A 16,277-nucleotide genomic window follows, 5' to 3' on the forward strand; every position below is an offset into this window, starting at 1 on the left:
TGCTGAAATCCTCCTTTCACCACTGATGTTTACTTTCTATCAGCCACACTATGACACACTGTACACAGCACAGCAAAGATTATTTTTCCAAAATGATAACATTACCAAGGAATACAATTCAGATATTGAATCTCAAGTTCTGCTGCCTGTGACAAAATGTGCTTGCTGCAGCTGAATGCACAGTAATTAGTGTCCAGTGGACTTTGGCTACTGATTTCTTACTGTTACTCTAATTGTTCTCAAAGATTTCTCTTGTCCTGAAGGGTTCAGCTTTCCTGGAAACTTTTTAATGCTTGTCTAATAGAAATAGCATTGGCTGCTATTTAAAGCAAAGCATACAAGGAAAATGCCTATATAGATGTATACTGTAATGAAGTTTAGCAGAAAATAATTTTATTTTTAAATAAGCAAACTCCATATTGTGTATATTACAATAAATCTTATTCAACTAATTGTTTCAGATGAGCACTGTTAGGAAAGAAAACAACATTTTCATGAGCACTAGATAAAAATGGCCAAGTTAACTCCCAGGCTAATTTCAAAATCAATGAACATACAGGAAATGTACCAAAGGATTTATGGCCTTACAACAAAAATAGAAAGAATTTCCTCAGATTCTAACTGCTTCCTTTAACAAAGAGTCCATTCCTTCCAGCACCACAGTATTTTTTAAATTCTAACTCTAACCACCAAGGTTTCCATTACCCAGTTCTGACCAAAACAAATACTTGCATTATACTGTGAATCACTTTTTTTTTCCTTACTGAAGAAAACTGTAACAAGCCACATAGAACCCCCAGCTTCCTATTTCCTTCTCCCAACCATGAGTTTATAAATCATTTAACAGGAAAACTGTTGTTTCTAAGTTTTAACAGGCATAGAGGATTTATCAACATCTAAGCCTAATTTTTGTACCCCAGCTAATCCCTCTTTAAAGCAAAGATCAAAATTCTTTCTCACTTGAGAAAAGGATTTAGAGATTTATGCATGAAGAGTCATCTAACAAGGAATCCACTTGTTTTACCTGCATTTTTACATTTTTAGCACTCTCCTCCCTCAGCTGTTAAAGTGCCATAATAAACACCTTCTTGCAGTGTTGAGCTCTAGCTCACTCTTTGTTGAATAAGAGATGAAAATAACCAAAATTGAAAAATTACCTCTTCAGGGCATAGTTCATGGGTACAGCTCATGAAGTGAGTGCAAAGCAGTGGGAATGCAATTGAGTATCTGGACTGAGAGGGAAGCTCCAAACACTGCTGAAACATCTTCTCAAAAGCACGACTATAAAAACTGAACAGAATTCATCAGTTAGTCATCAGACATTTAAATGCAATATGTATATTTTTTGCAGTAAATAAGGTTTACTTCACACAAACCAAATGTGACCATAAACACATTTTGTATACCAAAAACTGCCCCAGGCTTTCATCATTTTTGTTTTCTGCATTCACTTCTTATGCACTTCATTTGCACATCTACTTTACATTATTATTATTATTATCATTATCATATTTTTATTCTGATATTTGCCACATAGGGACTGTAAAAACTTGCACTTTTTGCCAAAAAGTATTAAGGAAAAATCTGCAAATGATTCCCCATCGATTATATGATTGTCAGAATATGTCTGACAGATGTTCAAAATACCTTCTTCAAATTAATTCTGCTAGAAACCAGAAATTCCAAGTAATTTTTCCACTGGCCTACCTTCCTACAAAGTCTGCCATTTAAAAATCACACTTGCAAGGACAAACCAAACAATAAATAATAAATAACTTGTACAGTCAATTTAGTAGCATACCAAAAGATAGAAAGATCTGAGGTTTCCACCAACATCTCCACCAGAGAATCTACCATTTTTGTGTGGAAAATGATTGTGTTCATCATTTTTCCTAGTTCTCTATGGTCTGCAAGGCCAAGTGAAGCTTTAGAAACGCTGGTGTAGGCCTGGAAAGCAAACACAATTCCTATGTTATATCTGCAGCTGCTCTTGTGCAAATTCCAGTGCTACTGCTCAACACCAATGTTAAACACTGTTTGTGCTATGCACAGGACACCTGGGTATTTAAAGACCATGCAGGGATTCTTCTCTTTCCACTAGAGCCTAAAAAGCAGCAAGCCTTTCAGTGAAATCTCCAACCAACCACTGGCTGGGGCACTAATTCACAGCCAAACTGCTGAAGAAATGCATTGGCAAAACACAAATTTGTAACTCTCCCTTGCCAGTGCAGGCACGCTGAGTCACACTCTGCACACCCACCAAACAGTTCAGCCACAACACATTCTATTTCTGAACTGTCAGAAACACCCCAAGGCATGATTTGCAAAGAGTACCCAAAGCAGACAAAGTCAGATCAAAACACAGGAAATAATCTGTTGAAGAATTGGTTTGATTTGAAGAGTAGGTTGGTTTTAGATAGTCTGGCACCCACTAGCAGTGTGAGAGTAATCTAGAACAGCAGCAATCTATGAAACATGTTGGTTTTAAGTTAGTGAAACAGCATCTTTACTGATTCTTACCTGCAATCTGAACCAATCTAACCTCATTCCTCTGAAGTCAAACACCTCTCCATCTTCAACTGCAGGAGGGAAAAATACAGAACAGAAAACCCTCAGAAAACCATAACAAAGTCAGACCTTCTAAAAACCCCAAAGTACTAAAGAATTATTTGGGTAATGAACCTCATGTTTTTACCCATGAATTTTGATCCAGTACAGTTGCAGTGAAAAGAATTAAAATATCTAGATGACAATATGTGTAGTATGTTTTCTATATTAAAAGGTTGGATTACTACCCAATAGCACCCTTTGGAAAAGGGACACACCACAAGAAGCAGATACAAAAATGAAAGAGAAACAAGGGAACAAATGCAGTTTATCTCCTTCTACATGAAACAAAAGTGATGAAACTCTTCAGAGGAATCTGCCAGTCTGTTACCAATTTTCCAAGTTCATTTAACCTTACCTTGTTTCACACTTAGTGAAGTCATGGTGTTCACAAAAGAGGACATGATGATTGATTCATCCTCTGGGCACACTGAGAGATTCTAAAAGAAATGTTGTGGCTATTATTATTATTATTATCATTATTATTTTTATTATTACTACTTTAAACTTGGTTCATGAAACAATGAATCCATGCCCCATTTATCAGCTATACTCTGAAATGATCAAAAACCTACAAGAGGTAACTTAATGGAATATTTCAAATAGTGCTATTTAAAAGCTTTCACTTTTTAATTCATTGGCTGATGACAAATACCTAGAAAAGATTATTTCCAAATCAGTATCAGCTCAAAATGGAAACATCTGTTAGTAAATGTAGCAATGCTACATTTTCTGTCCTGTCTGCAAAGAAAACCTGGCTATGGCAGGATATAGTGGAGCCCACATCAGCATCACTTTAGGTCCAAAAAAACCCTCCCTCAAATTTTTTTTTTATTAAAAAATATTTTTTTTAATTAAACATTCAAATTCTACAAAATGCAACATAAACCTTTGTAGTTTTGCTAAATAGGACCACACTTCTGTTAAGCAATGCAATGCAGAAGTTTCTCATAATTCCAGCACAACTGACATTGAAACCTAAAGGCTGAAAAAATCCAAATTACCTCTCAATCACTTGTGTAATCTGGTGCTTGACAGCTGTTATGAACCAATGACAACTAAAATTCAAGCCCATTTTTCCTCTCAGTTTGGGCTCCATCTAGTGGGGTCACCAGGAAATAAAACCAAAGCACTTGAGAAAGTTGATCCTTTCTTGCTTGGGCTAAATAAGAAAAGGTTTCTACACTCTTGCAGTGACAGTAGCTGTTCCACAGTCTCTAAAACTAACAGTGCCTCATAATATTCATAGATGAATGCTGAAGTGTATAAATGATACCACTTGTAATGGTATGAAGCTGTGCCAGGGGAGGGTTAGGTTGAATATTGGGAAAAGGAAAGGAAAATATTAGGAAAAGGTTCCTCCCTCAGAGAGGGGTTGGATCCCCAGGGCTGGGTCACAGCCCCAAGGCTGCCAGAGCTCCAGGAGCTTTTGGACAACACTCTCAGGCACAGGGTGGGATTGTTGGGATGGACATTGATGAGCCTTGTGGGTCCCTTCCAACTCTGGATATTCTGTGATTCTATACAGAAACCACAAGTACAGCTCTAAATCCCAGCATGAAGCAGTAAGTTAATTTGCTTTACCCCGTCACGTCCAAAATCCACAAACTGGGATGCCCTTTATGATGCCATTTTGGGCAAAGAGCCCTTGTTAAAATGAGCATTTGAGAAGCCAGAATCATGATGTTGCCATACCTGCACCAGCTCGTTTAAGACCACTGCATCAAAGCCAGAGAGATACTGCACATAATATCTCTGCATCACTGGTCCGTACTTCCGCACGTGTGCCCTCAGCTCCTCCATGTAGAATATCAGCTCAGCTATGTGCCTAGACAAAAAAAAAACAGGAAAAACTCAGAAATGTCACTCAAAATATTAAAAAAAAGTCTATCACTGGAATTTCATCCCATATCTTGCTTTAAAAGCAATTATCAATAGCTAATTTCTGTAGGAAAATATTTGTTTGTTGTAAAAGAAGCTGACATAGGTAATGTTCTCTGCAAGGTCAAATCCACTTAACAGGACATCAGGATATCACCACAATAATCCTCAAAGGTTTGTGTAACTATTCAGATCTTTTTCTGAATAAGAAGCCCTTCTGTACAGCTCAATTTGGAAAAACATTTTACTCAAAGAGTAATTAAACCTGGAAAATACAAGTTTAATAACTGCTTTTCTGGTTGTTTTTTCCCCAAGCCATGATGATGGTGAAATATTAGCACAGGTTGTTTCACAGAGGCTCCAGAAACTCTATCTTTCCTTAGCACCTAAACCCAGTGGAGAGAACCCAGGATTTTCCCACTCCAGCTCTATAAATGACCTTGTGATTGTTACTTGTTCAAAATCCTGCAGTCTTTCAGTTCAACCTTGTGCCCAATATCTTGAGAAGTCTCCTGCCTATCCACACCTGTAAGATCCTGCAATCATATTTCTCATTTTTACCATCTGTTTATGGTGACACTAAACTGTATTACATAATAAAGCTTAGCTGATTCAAAAGACAGTTTTGCTACAAGAGACAATCTATAAATTGACAAATAAAGCTTTTTGAAAGTTTTCTTGCCTCCATCATTGATTTGATCAATGCAAAATCAGTGAAGACACATGAAAAACCTTTATTTTTGCCTATTCAAACTAAAAACCCAAAACTTAGATAAAATATTTTTATTTTATAAACTAATTTTCACTGATGTGCAACAATTTCTAGGACAGCATTTCTAGTTCTCTGTTTTGGTGGGACACTTAATATTCCCAAGCAAAACTCTTCTGAACATTCCCAGCTGCTCCATACAGCCAACCTTTTCTGAGATTCCACTGCCTTCAAATTTGTCTGTGAAATTCTAGAATTGAAGGAGCTGCATGAAAAATGAACATACTTATCTATGAAATCATCTGCACTCTTCTTTGGCATGTTATCTGCATGACGAAGAAGCCAAATAATTTCATCACGAGCAAAGGATAATGCCATAAATACAAAAAGTGCCTGAAAAACAAAAATTGTTCACAACCTTATCAAAATACACAACAGCTGAATGCTTTGGGCACTCAAGAGGCAACCAGCCCCTAAAACCCAAAAACTTAAAAAATGAAGCAGGTTTTCTCGGGGTGAAGCGAGGAGTTTTTCCCCCCCCCAAAGAAAAGAAATAGTGGATTTACCACTGAGAAGCACGCTGGTTTTTGCTGAAATGCAAAGCAAAAAAGCTGTCATTACCTTGGGACCCAGCAGGCCTGGCTGGTCAGACAAGACAGTGGCCAGTTCCTTGAGTGCAGAACGTAGGAACTTGCGTCTCTCTCTATGCATTGACCCACTGCATCAAAAGAACACACATCATCCACTAGGCCAGACACAGAACATTGGTTTTCAAAAGCATCTAAGACCAAGCATAGGCAGGTTTTATTAGACCAACTTCAAATTTCAGAATTTTGAAGAATGTGGTTCAAAAAATTGGCATCCTCATCAGCAATACCAAATATTCTTGAAGCATCAATAAATTTGAACCCCAAGTTCTCTCTCCCCTCTCTGTGATGTGCATTTGACCACATTATAACATTTCTGTTTAATCTGCATTCACCTTTTGTAATCAGACAAAACATAACTAATGAATAAACTAAAAGCTTCCATCCTGATAATTTGAAAAATAATCCAGAACTTGGGAAATTAAATTGGTAATGACATGAAGCAAATCCAGATTTAAAAGAACAATCAGGAAATTATTCATTTGAAAATGCATGACTAATTCTGCATTTGACAAATTCTGTTTGTACAATCTTTATAATTTTGCTTTAATAAAGCCAATCCTAAAATCTGTCAGAAGAACTGCACAACTAATTCTGCATTTGACAAATTCTGCACGACTAATTCTGCATTTGACAAATTCTGTTTGTACAATCTTTATGATTTTGCTTTAAGAAAACCAATCCTAAAATCTGCCAGAAAAACTGCATGACTAATTCTGTATTTGACAAATTCTGTTTGTACAATCTTTATAATTTTGCTTTAATAAAACCAATCCTAAAATCTGCCAGAAAAACTGCATGACTAATTCTGCATTTGACAAATTCTGTTTGTACAATCTTTACAATTTTGCTTTAAGAAAACCAATCCTAAAATCTGCCAGAAGAACTTTTTAAGAGACTTACGCGTGTGAAACCGCAGCTTCTTTGCACTCTCTGATGTCATTAATACGCTTGTTGTAGCTGCAATAAAAGCAACCAGATGTGGGGTAACAATCAGCAGCACATTTGAGAAAGAGCTGAGTGGGACTTGAGAGGAGCTACAATGTCACAGCAAGCAGGATACAGCAGAAAAGGCACACCAGCTCCTGAGCAGAGCTAAATGCCCAAAACTGGATCCCCAAACCAAAAATCTACTGAAGTGCTCCTGGTGTTTGCTGCTAGAGGTCTCAGCTTTGTTTCTGAGTTTTCACCTAATGTACTGCAGAAATAGTGGCAGCAAGATGCAATTTTTCAAGCAAACCCCACATTCATAATGTCATTTCCCTTCAGTAAATCAAGATTTGTGGGTGAGATCATCAATCTCAGAGACCTGCCATTTTAGAGACTGATTCAGCAGGCTTTCAGATCTGAGATAAAAAAAGGTGTGCTGGTTATGAAATCAGGCCCCTAAAACTTATGCATTAAAGAAACAGTCAAGATACCAAGCAAAAACGTTTGTGTACCTAAGCAGAACTTAAATGAAACAGAAATAATCAGTTTGAAAGAGTCCTTCAAGAAATATGGTGGTTTTAGCAGAGATTCTGAAAGGAGAACAAAAACTTACCCTCTTATGTTTACAAACAAATCTTCTGCAGCTTTGTGAATATGGAACACCTCGTCTCGAAACAGAGCCAAGCAAGAGCTGCTTTGAAGTGCAAGTTTCCAAAGATTCAAGGCTGTAGCATCACTATTTAGGATTCCGTGGCACAAAATAAATCCAACTTCAAAAGTTCACATTGAGGTATGTCACAAATCAGATGCACAAAGACAGTAGGAGAACAGTGAGATGATGATGTACTTTGTACAAACAGTCTGCACAGATCATTAGTAAACTCTTTAATGGAGAACATTTTCTAATATATAAAAAATACCTCCCTCCCCACTTCTAATGAATTTTTGCAATACTGGTGTGAAATTAATTACTTTATGCTGCTACTACTTGACTACTTTCATCAGAATTACTGAAGCCCTCACTCCCAGTCAAAGTCTGGAACAAACTGATGCACATGCATGATTTAGCAGAACATGCTAAATTCTAGCTTCACTGCATGTTAGTACAAATGAAATTTAATCAAGCTATTAATTGTAATTAATAGCTGTAATTAACACAGCTGTTGTACAGAACAAAAAGCAAACAGTCTTTTAAATGCTAACTAATTTTTTTTTATACAACCATGAGCTGTTCCAGAATATTTTACTCACAAATGATCCATTTTTCCATTGCATCCAGAGATAGGTATTCACATGGCATCTGTTAAAAAAACAGTAATTTGTAGCACACTAGTTATAAGTGTGCTACAAATTAACAAAAAGGGACAAACAAAACCTTAAATGCTGAGCTTAGAAGGCCACTGACCACTAACAGTGATTCAGTGTTTCAGCACTTCAGAACTGAGGGTTAGAATGAAAGCTTTCATAATGAAATTACAGAAGCTAAATGACCTTCCATACCCTGCAACACCTTGAACAAATTTTGACAAACATTTATTTTCAATAAACATTGTATTTAACCATATTCAAGAATTGAAAGCTTTTGATGGATACTAATCACAACCTGACAGCCATTAAAGCTTCATTTTTTTTCAGAGAGATAACCATTCCATCACAGCTGAGGCAGCAAGTGCAAACACAAATTTTAAAGGAAGGACCAGCTGTGATTTCCAATCTCCTGGCTCATGAACACCTGAGAGGGTACTCAGGATTCCTCCCCTTTATAACTGCAGAAGTTAACATTGCTTCCCCTCATCTTCTGCCCAACAAATGACTGAAGCTGAAGGCACAGGTTAATGTAACAAAAACTTTACTTAATGAGAGAAAACCTTCCTCCTGTTCTCATCAGCATATTTACTTCTCTGATTAAAAGTCACACAGAGGTAATCAACAGACATCTATTTTACAGAAAATTGCTTAACTCTATCACAGAATGCAAATTAAAAGACCATACTGTGTCAGACTGTGCAGGATTGAGCATTGTGCTGGGGGCACTGATGAGGCTCAGCAGTTGTGCGTTCCTCCACTGGTCAGCTGAGAGATTTCGTCGAGGATAGACCATCTGGAGTGAGATCAGAGCATCTGAAAGGGACTAGAGAGCAGGCTCATGATTAGTTGGAATGGTCAGGACTGCTTCATCAGCAGAGCTGTTTCCTCAGCATTATTACTACCAGCCATCCAAACATCTTAGTGACTAGTTTTGAAATTAAACATAAGGTTAAACCCATTGAGGCTAGCTCATTTAACATATAAAAGACTACTCCAGGCTAGAGGAAGGATGCAAAGAAGCAAGAGTTTGATTGCTATTATTTTAGTTAGTTACAAAATTCTGAGTTTAGAATTGGAGGACATGAAAAAATAAGGCATAAAAGCCCTCTCACACACACCTGGAAGTTGTTCATGACTTATTCAAGCATCCCAGTTGTTGTGTCACTCCCTTCCCTGCCACCTCCTTTAGCATGTCTTTCCCCATGGCAGCAAACTATCATTGTTTGGAGCAGAGACTGTCTGCAGGAATATCTCTGTAGCAAATTAAGCTTTCCCCTGACTTTTTTATCAATACTGGTGCTGGAATGAATCCTCAGGGAGCCAGATCTGAACAGTGTGAGAGCAGAGGAGGTCACGCAGGCAAAGAAACCAAAGTCATCTGCCAAATCTAAATGTAAAGGACTAAACTGCCTGGTTTGCTGCAAAGCAGTGGGATGACAGAATGCCAACTTCAGTGTGCAGCTCCACCAGAGTGCAGCCCAAGAATGTTTCTGTAGTATGGCACCTGAAAAGATCCCTGACTCCAATTTATCCTCTAGCAGGGAATAAGCACAAGAGCAAAAAATGTACTGAAAGCCTTCTTTAGAAATGTGCCAATGGAAAGGACTGATCCACTATTAAATACAAGAGCATCAACAAAGATCACACTGAGAAGTAAAGCATCTTTGCTAAAAAGTGCACCAGAAAAGATTACTTGTAAATGAGATCCTTAGCTAAGTAAGTCTCAAAAAGACAGGAATCATGGAAAGTGCAACACCAATAAAATTTCCAGTACTTCTAACTTGTCTGTAACCATTTCACTTCAGAGCACTAAGGAAAGTAGCTGGAAAGCTCTGAACTTCTAGTGACAATACTGAAAAGTTTAAGGAAATTGAGAAAAATCTAGAAAAGCAACTAGAGAAAGAAAACACAACCAGTACCTAAACTTCAAAATAGGTTAAGAAAAACCCAAACCTTAAAAACATTAGGAAATAACTTAGAATTTAACTTAAGGTACTTCCAAAGATTCTAAAGTAGTAAGTTGTAATTGTTAGGCAATTAATTTGTAAGCAACTACAAATTAACATCTTTATAAGAGTTGGTCAGTCCTGATCAGAGAAATCTAGTTTGCTTTGACAGAATAGCATATCTAGTGAACAAATGAAAGTGATAAAACAGGATATACTTTGACTTTGGCAAGGCTTCTGTAACTTTTCCAAGGTATTCTCACATGAAAATACAGCCTAGAAAAAACATCACGGAACTGCAACACAACCAACTGTGTAAGAACAGAAACTCAGAAACATCTGTACAGAAAGGACTAAAGGGATTGAGCTCCTTTAACTCAGTGAAGGCAGCTCAGCAGGGTCAGCTTTGGAGCACAGGAGCTACTGTTAAAGAGGCAGTGGTGATCTTTTGGACAATCCAAAGCAAAGTCCCTCAGGTTACAAACCAGAAAACCACACTCATCTAGGATGGCAACAGCAAAACAACTTCACAGAAACATTGTGAATCTCTTTAATTTCAAGCTACAAGCTTACACAAAAAACAAAAGTAGCTATTCTCAGATGATCCACAACTGATTTTTAATTAATTTCTAATCCTTAGTGAATAAAATGGCACCTTACTAATGGGTCTTATCATTCCTGTATTTCTGCAGGTTGTGCTTTTTAATAGGGTATCAATCCCTAGCCCTAGATATTCAAAGCAAGCAGAAATCTCAGGTAAGATTGATACCAAAAGGCCTTCAACAAAACAAACTCTTGCACATTTGCTTTTTATCTCTGTTTCTCCCAATGAAGGTTACTGCATGCCTGTGAAAGGTTGTTACATACTTTACTGTGAGGTACAAATTCCTCCATCATTTTCTTTAAAGGATTTTCATAATCCACAATCATCTGGCCAAGGCGTGGATATTCTCTGTCACTAAAAGCAACAACAAACAATTCACTGAGGTGTAGCTGTTACTGTCATTACCATCATACACAACTTTTACACAATCAGTTTTTTACCTTGCTCCATGGGTCATTTCATGGGCATAGTTATAGAGTCCAATGATAGCCTTCCTTTCTTCAATTCTGGACAGCAGTATCATCAGAGTTGTGTAGGTAATAATCAAATCTAGGTAGTTCTTTGTTAAATCAAAGTTTACAGTCTGGAAATGAAAACCAGTAAATTATCCTTTAAAAACTTCTAGAAACAAGCATAACACATTTTTCCTTACATTTCCATCAATTTTCAGCATTTTTAATTACAATGGGCTGTCTTTTGAACAAAGTTCTTGTTCTGGTGGCACGTGACTCTGTAAAACCTTAATTTATTCATTCAGTTTCCCAGAACTGCTTGCACTCATGACAGCAAAGCATCCAAATAAATCCTTCCAGGCTTAAGTGTCACAGATTACTTGACAGATAGGAAAACTTTTCTTGTTTATTAAGCAGCCAGCAGTGCCATGCCTATGAACTGCATTTTACTAAGACCCAAATGGTTTCACAAGGCATAAGCACACAGATGACTAGGAATTGATTTGCAGATGCAATAAATCAAAAATTAGTGAAAGATTTTTATGTTTGGAAACAACACTGTTACTACTGTCCATAAGAACCCTACTAAGAAAGTTCTATCTATTATAAAAGTTAGAAATATGAACCCTACATTGTTTTTATTTCTCTTGCATTTATAACTGGAGATGTGATGTTTCTTGGACTAACAAAAACAAATCCTTCTCCCCACAGGACTCTGAATAGAAACATTTTTGAAAGTTTAAAGCTAGAAACTTACAATATCAAAGAAGACTTGGCAAACATCAATAGTGTTTAGCAGCTCACAGACATGGTCCTTGAAAAACAAAGGAATAACTTGAGTTTAAAAAGATATAATTAAATCACACTACTACAATTAGTGATGGAGCTTCATTTATTTTTTTTTATTTGAAGAACAGAGCTTCAAGTTCAGCTATTTCACTATAAAGTGCTATTTCATGAATACAATTACAGAAACCCAATGTGAAAGAGCAACTCACACATTTGTAATGCCTCACCTTAAATTCCATAACATCCACGAACGTGAAGTAGTACAACGCCAGGTTCTTCAAAATCTCTGATTTTTCTTTCTGGAGCTGAGCAAGCTGTTGCTAAAAGAGAAACATAAACATGCACACCATTCTTAGAAGATCTTGAGAAGACTGCTGCAAAGTAAGGCCTGTGAAGCGCAGAGAAACCACCAGGCTATGCAAAGAAGCTGGAACATGGTTTGTCTAAGACTGAGGTTCTGCGTGTGCCAAACACACAGAGCTCTCAGCACTGATCATTTTAACAGCTGCCTGCTACATGTTGAAGATAAAAGTTACATTAGTACACATTAGTACCAGATCATTTGTTTAGCTCAGCTAGAGATGAAAATGGCAGTCAGGAGAAGTGTTATGTTGTCACATGTGTATCATTTGCAAAAGCAGAACAGCACATGAGCACAAATCAGTATGCCAAAACCAAAATAATTATGTTACTTGAGGTGGAAGAAAATAAGGTGGCAGGTTACAAACTTTACTACAGAAAAACATTATGCTTTTAAATTCTGAACTTACCAAAAAGAATATCCAGGCAAAGCCACGTTAAGCATGCAAAATAAAATGTAGATACAAACATAAAATACAGTAACGGTTCTTTGACCAGTTCCATATAAACACAATAATACATTCAAACAAAAGCAACAAAATAAAGAAACATAAAAGAAGCAAAACACTAGCATTAGACACTTGTGGATAAAATGGAAGAGGCAAACGTGAATACAAAGGTAAAATAATTCACATGGATTTATTTTTATATATATTTTAAACAGACAATGAAATACTATTTATTTTAAAAGATTTTCTGAAGGAACAAGATTGATCACTTAGACAATTAAGAAAACAAAAAAGCAGCTGCTAGTGAACAGCCATTCTGTTCATCTGTGTAGGACAGTCTCACAGCACTGCAAGTATCCAAATATTTAACTGGCAATATCCAGCTACAAACTACATCTCCCTCCTGACACAGGACTGAAATGAGTTAAAGCATAGGAACAACAGGGAAAAGTGCCCTCCAAAAATCTGCAAGATTATAAATTAAAGATGATCAAGTTAAATAACATCTTTTTCTCAACAAGAGCAATCAATTATAAGACAGATTAAGAAATTGCTTCAAATGGATTAGCTTATTTTCATGAGAGGTTAGAACTGAGTGTGCTTCTTCAGCTCACTCTCTTTTATAAATCTGTGCTCTGTATTCTCAGTTTTATGCAAAGCATCAAAATTCTTCTAAATTCATAAAACAAACTGCCTGGATCACAAATGTAAGATAAGTTTCGTTTCTCTCCTCTGAATTTTCAGAGGTGAAGATGATTTTTTTACAAGTCTTGAGCCATAACACTTTCATTATTGCCAAGGAAGACAGAAATAGACAGTCAGGAGCAAATCACAATGGCTACATTATAAAATACTCCTGCCCACTCTTAAACCATGGCAAAGGACTGGACTTTGAATGCCTTCCTATTATTTAAATCTTTTTCACATAGGCATCAGCTGGGGCTTAATTGAGAGAGGTGCAAGTCCATGTGTTTATTTTGTAACTTGTCCTGATAAATCTCATACACCAGGAAAAAGGTTACTCCCATTTAATCTGCTGTTGTACAAAAACCTGTTCTCAAACCCCAAGACTTGTATTTTGATCCTCAGCATGAGGATTAAAGCTGGAGTTTTTCCAGTATACAGCTTCAACTTCCTCGAGCTCAGAAAAGGAAGCATGCAGCATCAGCACACAGACTCCAGAGCTCCAGCATGTCTGTGCAGCTCCAGCACACCTTCAGAGCAGCTTGTGATTCCAGACACTTGGGATCACTCCAGAGGAAAATCTGCTTTGGACTTGCAGGACTGCTCCATCACTCAGCAGTTCTCACACAATGAAAATTCAGTTAAGATGAGTGGTTTTAATTTTGTACCCTGGCCCTAGCACTTCAAGCATTTCTTGCCAGCGTGTAGAAGACTAAGCAGAAATAGAGTTTTTTCTGTGCAGCTGATACAAGTGTGACCCAGATGGATCTGAGAAGTCCTTTCAAGAATTTTCAGGAAGAGATGACAGGGTGTGATCCACAAGGAAGATTATTTCTAGTGCAGAGAAAAACCAAAACCAGAACTCACTACCACTGCACACCCCCTTAACAGCATTTTTCCCACTGCAATCCTAAATCCTAGTAGGCAAGGTGCAATGCTAGAGGAGACTCACAATTATAGGTTGCTGTACACCTATTTTTGGTATAACAAACAGCAACTGAATGGCCACTCCTGCAGGACATTCAATTTCAAGCCACAACATGTGAAACAGGGAGATATGGCAAAAAGAGAGATGGTGCTGGGAACCAGGAGCACAAAAGAAATCAAAAATATTCAGAAATTCTGTGAAGCTGTACAGAGTACAGGGAGGTATTTGCCACACTCAGCTAAGGATTATGGAATCATTGTTGTCCATTGTTATCTTGTTACCTATATTCCCAGAAATATTTACACATAAGGGATCAGTAAACCTTTATTTAAAATAGCAGCACCAAAATAAAACAACATATAAACTGTTCTAGCTCAATTTATGGAGCACAGCCTGATCAGTGATGTTTAGGAGAACAGCTTACAAGCATGCAGTGCCTTGGATGTTTATTTGCTTTTTTATCATTCAAGAATGTGGGTGTAACTCTTTGCACAATCACAGCATTAAAACTTTCCATTACTAATTTCCTAACATCTGTTTATAAGTTGCTGATGTTCTATTGATTTATATTTGGTTTGAGGCTTTTTCCTTAGGCTGCAGTTCATTATTGAAAGTTTCCAATTACCAACAAAAGTAGGTATACCCTAAAATAGGATATACTGAAGGAATAACTCTTTAAACATCAAAAGATTTTTACTACAGTTGACTGCCTTGTAGGCTGGTTAGCTGTAAGTGGTTTAATTATTCTTAGAGAATCTGAAGTACAAATTACACCAAGAGGATTTTTGTTGAATGAGGTGAATTAGATTCAAGACCTAGGAAAACCTGTAGAAATTTCAGCATAATATGGCAAGATTAAAAATCTCTTGAATAATTAATCTGAGACTAATTCTTTTGTCTATTAACAAAATACCACCTCTCTGATCATGTTTGAATATGATTTATAAAAATGAAAGAGTGAAGCCAACACTTTGAGAATATAGTACCTACAGGAGAAGGAAGTGGTCTTTAACTTGTGCTTTTCCTTCTTTATATTAAATCCCAAAGATCCTTACACAATTATGTCAGAGAAAGTACTTTAAGAGAAGAAAAAAAATTGAAAAATGCAAGACAGCCTCACTTAAAGCTTATATGAATGGCTCAGACAAGGGAGAAATGATGCAAGCCTGGCATACTAATCATGTGAATAAATACCCATTTAATACAATGGCTCACCAAAAATATGAGACTACTAAAAGAGGTTGTTCAGAGAGTCTTATGTGTGTAAAAACAAAGGGCACCCCTAGCCCTGCAGTTTTTTATCATGTTTATTTGGCTGGTAGCAGCAGTATGTGAATAAATGTCTTATTTCATGATTTGGAAATAGTACAAAGGTGAATTTTCTGCTTCTTATATTAGTGTGATACTTTTCCTGCAAGTCTGATCATTAAACACTTGTATTTGGTTTCTACAATCCAACAGCATAAATATTACCAAGTCCTCAGCAAAAATACCTTAAACTCAATCCCACCAGCTGGAATATAAGCCCCAAAAAGCAATATTCTAAATTCTGACTGTTAAATTTTTGGAGAGAGAGATAAATCATCACTGCTACTATTCTTACTGTCATTTGTTATACTCACTATGCTTATCACCTAAAGATGAACATTTGAAAAACTCAATCAATTTGAACAAAGTTCTGTATCTACAAAATCCATAGCAGAACAGCAGGGAAAGAAAAATAGTTTTAAATTCTGTAAATTAACTCTGGAATGATGGATGTGTCCTTGGTTTTCTTATTTCCAGTTAAAAGTTTCTGAAGCACTGTGCTGCATATAAAAAGATAAAATAGAATATTTAACATGTTTACCAACTAATGTATGTCTACTACCAGATCTATTTTAGTTTGTTTTCAAGTTTCTGTTTTGAAAAGGAAACAGCCACCTGTGATGCTCCACAACTGTTACCATTCCCAGGGAATTAATGAGGGGAGGCACCTGGAGC

At 36.8% G+C, this 16,277-nt stretch overlaps 1 protein-coding gene across 4 annotated transcripts in view; it reads right to left on the bottom strand.

Annotated features, from left to right (window-relative positions):
• NCKAP1 (NCK associated protein 1) overlaps nucleotides 1–16,277 on the bottom strand; it is a 45,328-nt gene that overhangs the window by 15,922 nt on the left and 13,129 nt on the right. For 2 of the 4 annotated variants that reach the window (XM_059868098.1, XM_059868101.1), the window contains exons 3-17: nucleotides 12,101–12,187; nucleotides 11,842–11,898; nucleotides 11,073–11,215; nucleotides 10,896–10,986; nucleotides 8,768–8,905; nucleotides 8,026–8,074; nucleotides 7,388–7,544; nucleotides 6,748–6,804; nucleotides 5,819–5,915; nucleotides 5,484–5,590; nucleotides 4,303–4,435; nucleotides 2,966–3,047; nucleotides 2,521–2,579; nucleotides 1,802–1,947; nucleotides 1,158–1,290 (exon numbers count right to left, since the gene is read on the bottom strand). In XM_059868098.1, coding sequence (XP_059724081.1) covers nucleotides 1,158–1,290; nucleotides 1,802–1,947; nucleotides 2,521–2,579; nucleotides 2,966–3,047; nucleotides 4,303–4,435; nucleotides 5,484–5,590; nucleotides 5,819–5,915; nucleotides 6,748–6,804; nucleotides 7,388–7,544; nucleotides 8,026–8,074; nucleotides 8,768–8,905; nucleotides 10,896–10,986; nucleotides 11,073–11,215; nucleotides 11,842–11,898; nucleotides 12,101–12,187 — 1,536 coding nt within the window. Of the gene's footprint in view, nucleotides 1–1,157; nucleotides 1,291–1,801; nucleotides 1,948–2,520; nucleotides 2,580–2,965; nucleotides 3,048–4,302; nucleotides 4,436–5,483; nucleotides 5,591–5,818; nucleotides 5,916–6,747; nucleotides 6,805–7,387; nucleotides 7,545–8,025; nucleotides 8,075–8,767; nucleotides 8,906–10,895; nucleotides 10,987–11,072; nucleotides 11,216–11,841; nucleotides 11,899–12,100; nucleotides 12,194–16,277 lie in introns of all 4 variants that reach the window. The other 2 variants (XM_059868097.1, XM_059868099.1) reach the window with 1 other exon arrangement.

Source organism: Haemorhous mexicanus, chromosome 26 (assembly GCF_027477595.1).
Source record: "Haemorhous mexicanus isolate bHaeMex1 chromosome 26, bHaeMex1.pri, whole genome shotgun sequence".
Lineage (NCBI taxonomy): Eukaryota > Metazoa > Chordata > Aves > Passeriformes > Fringillidae > Haemorhous > Haemorhous mexicanus.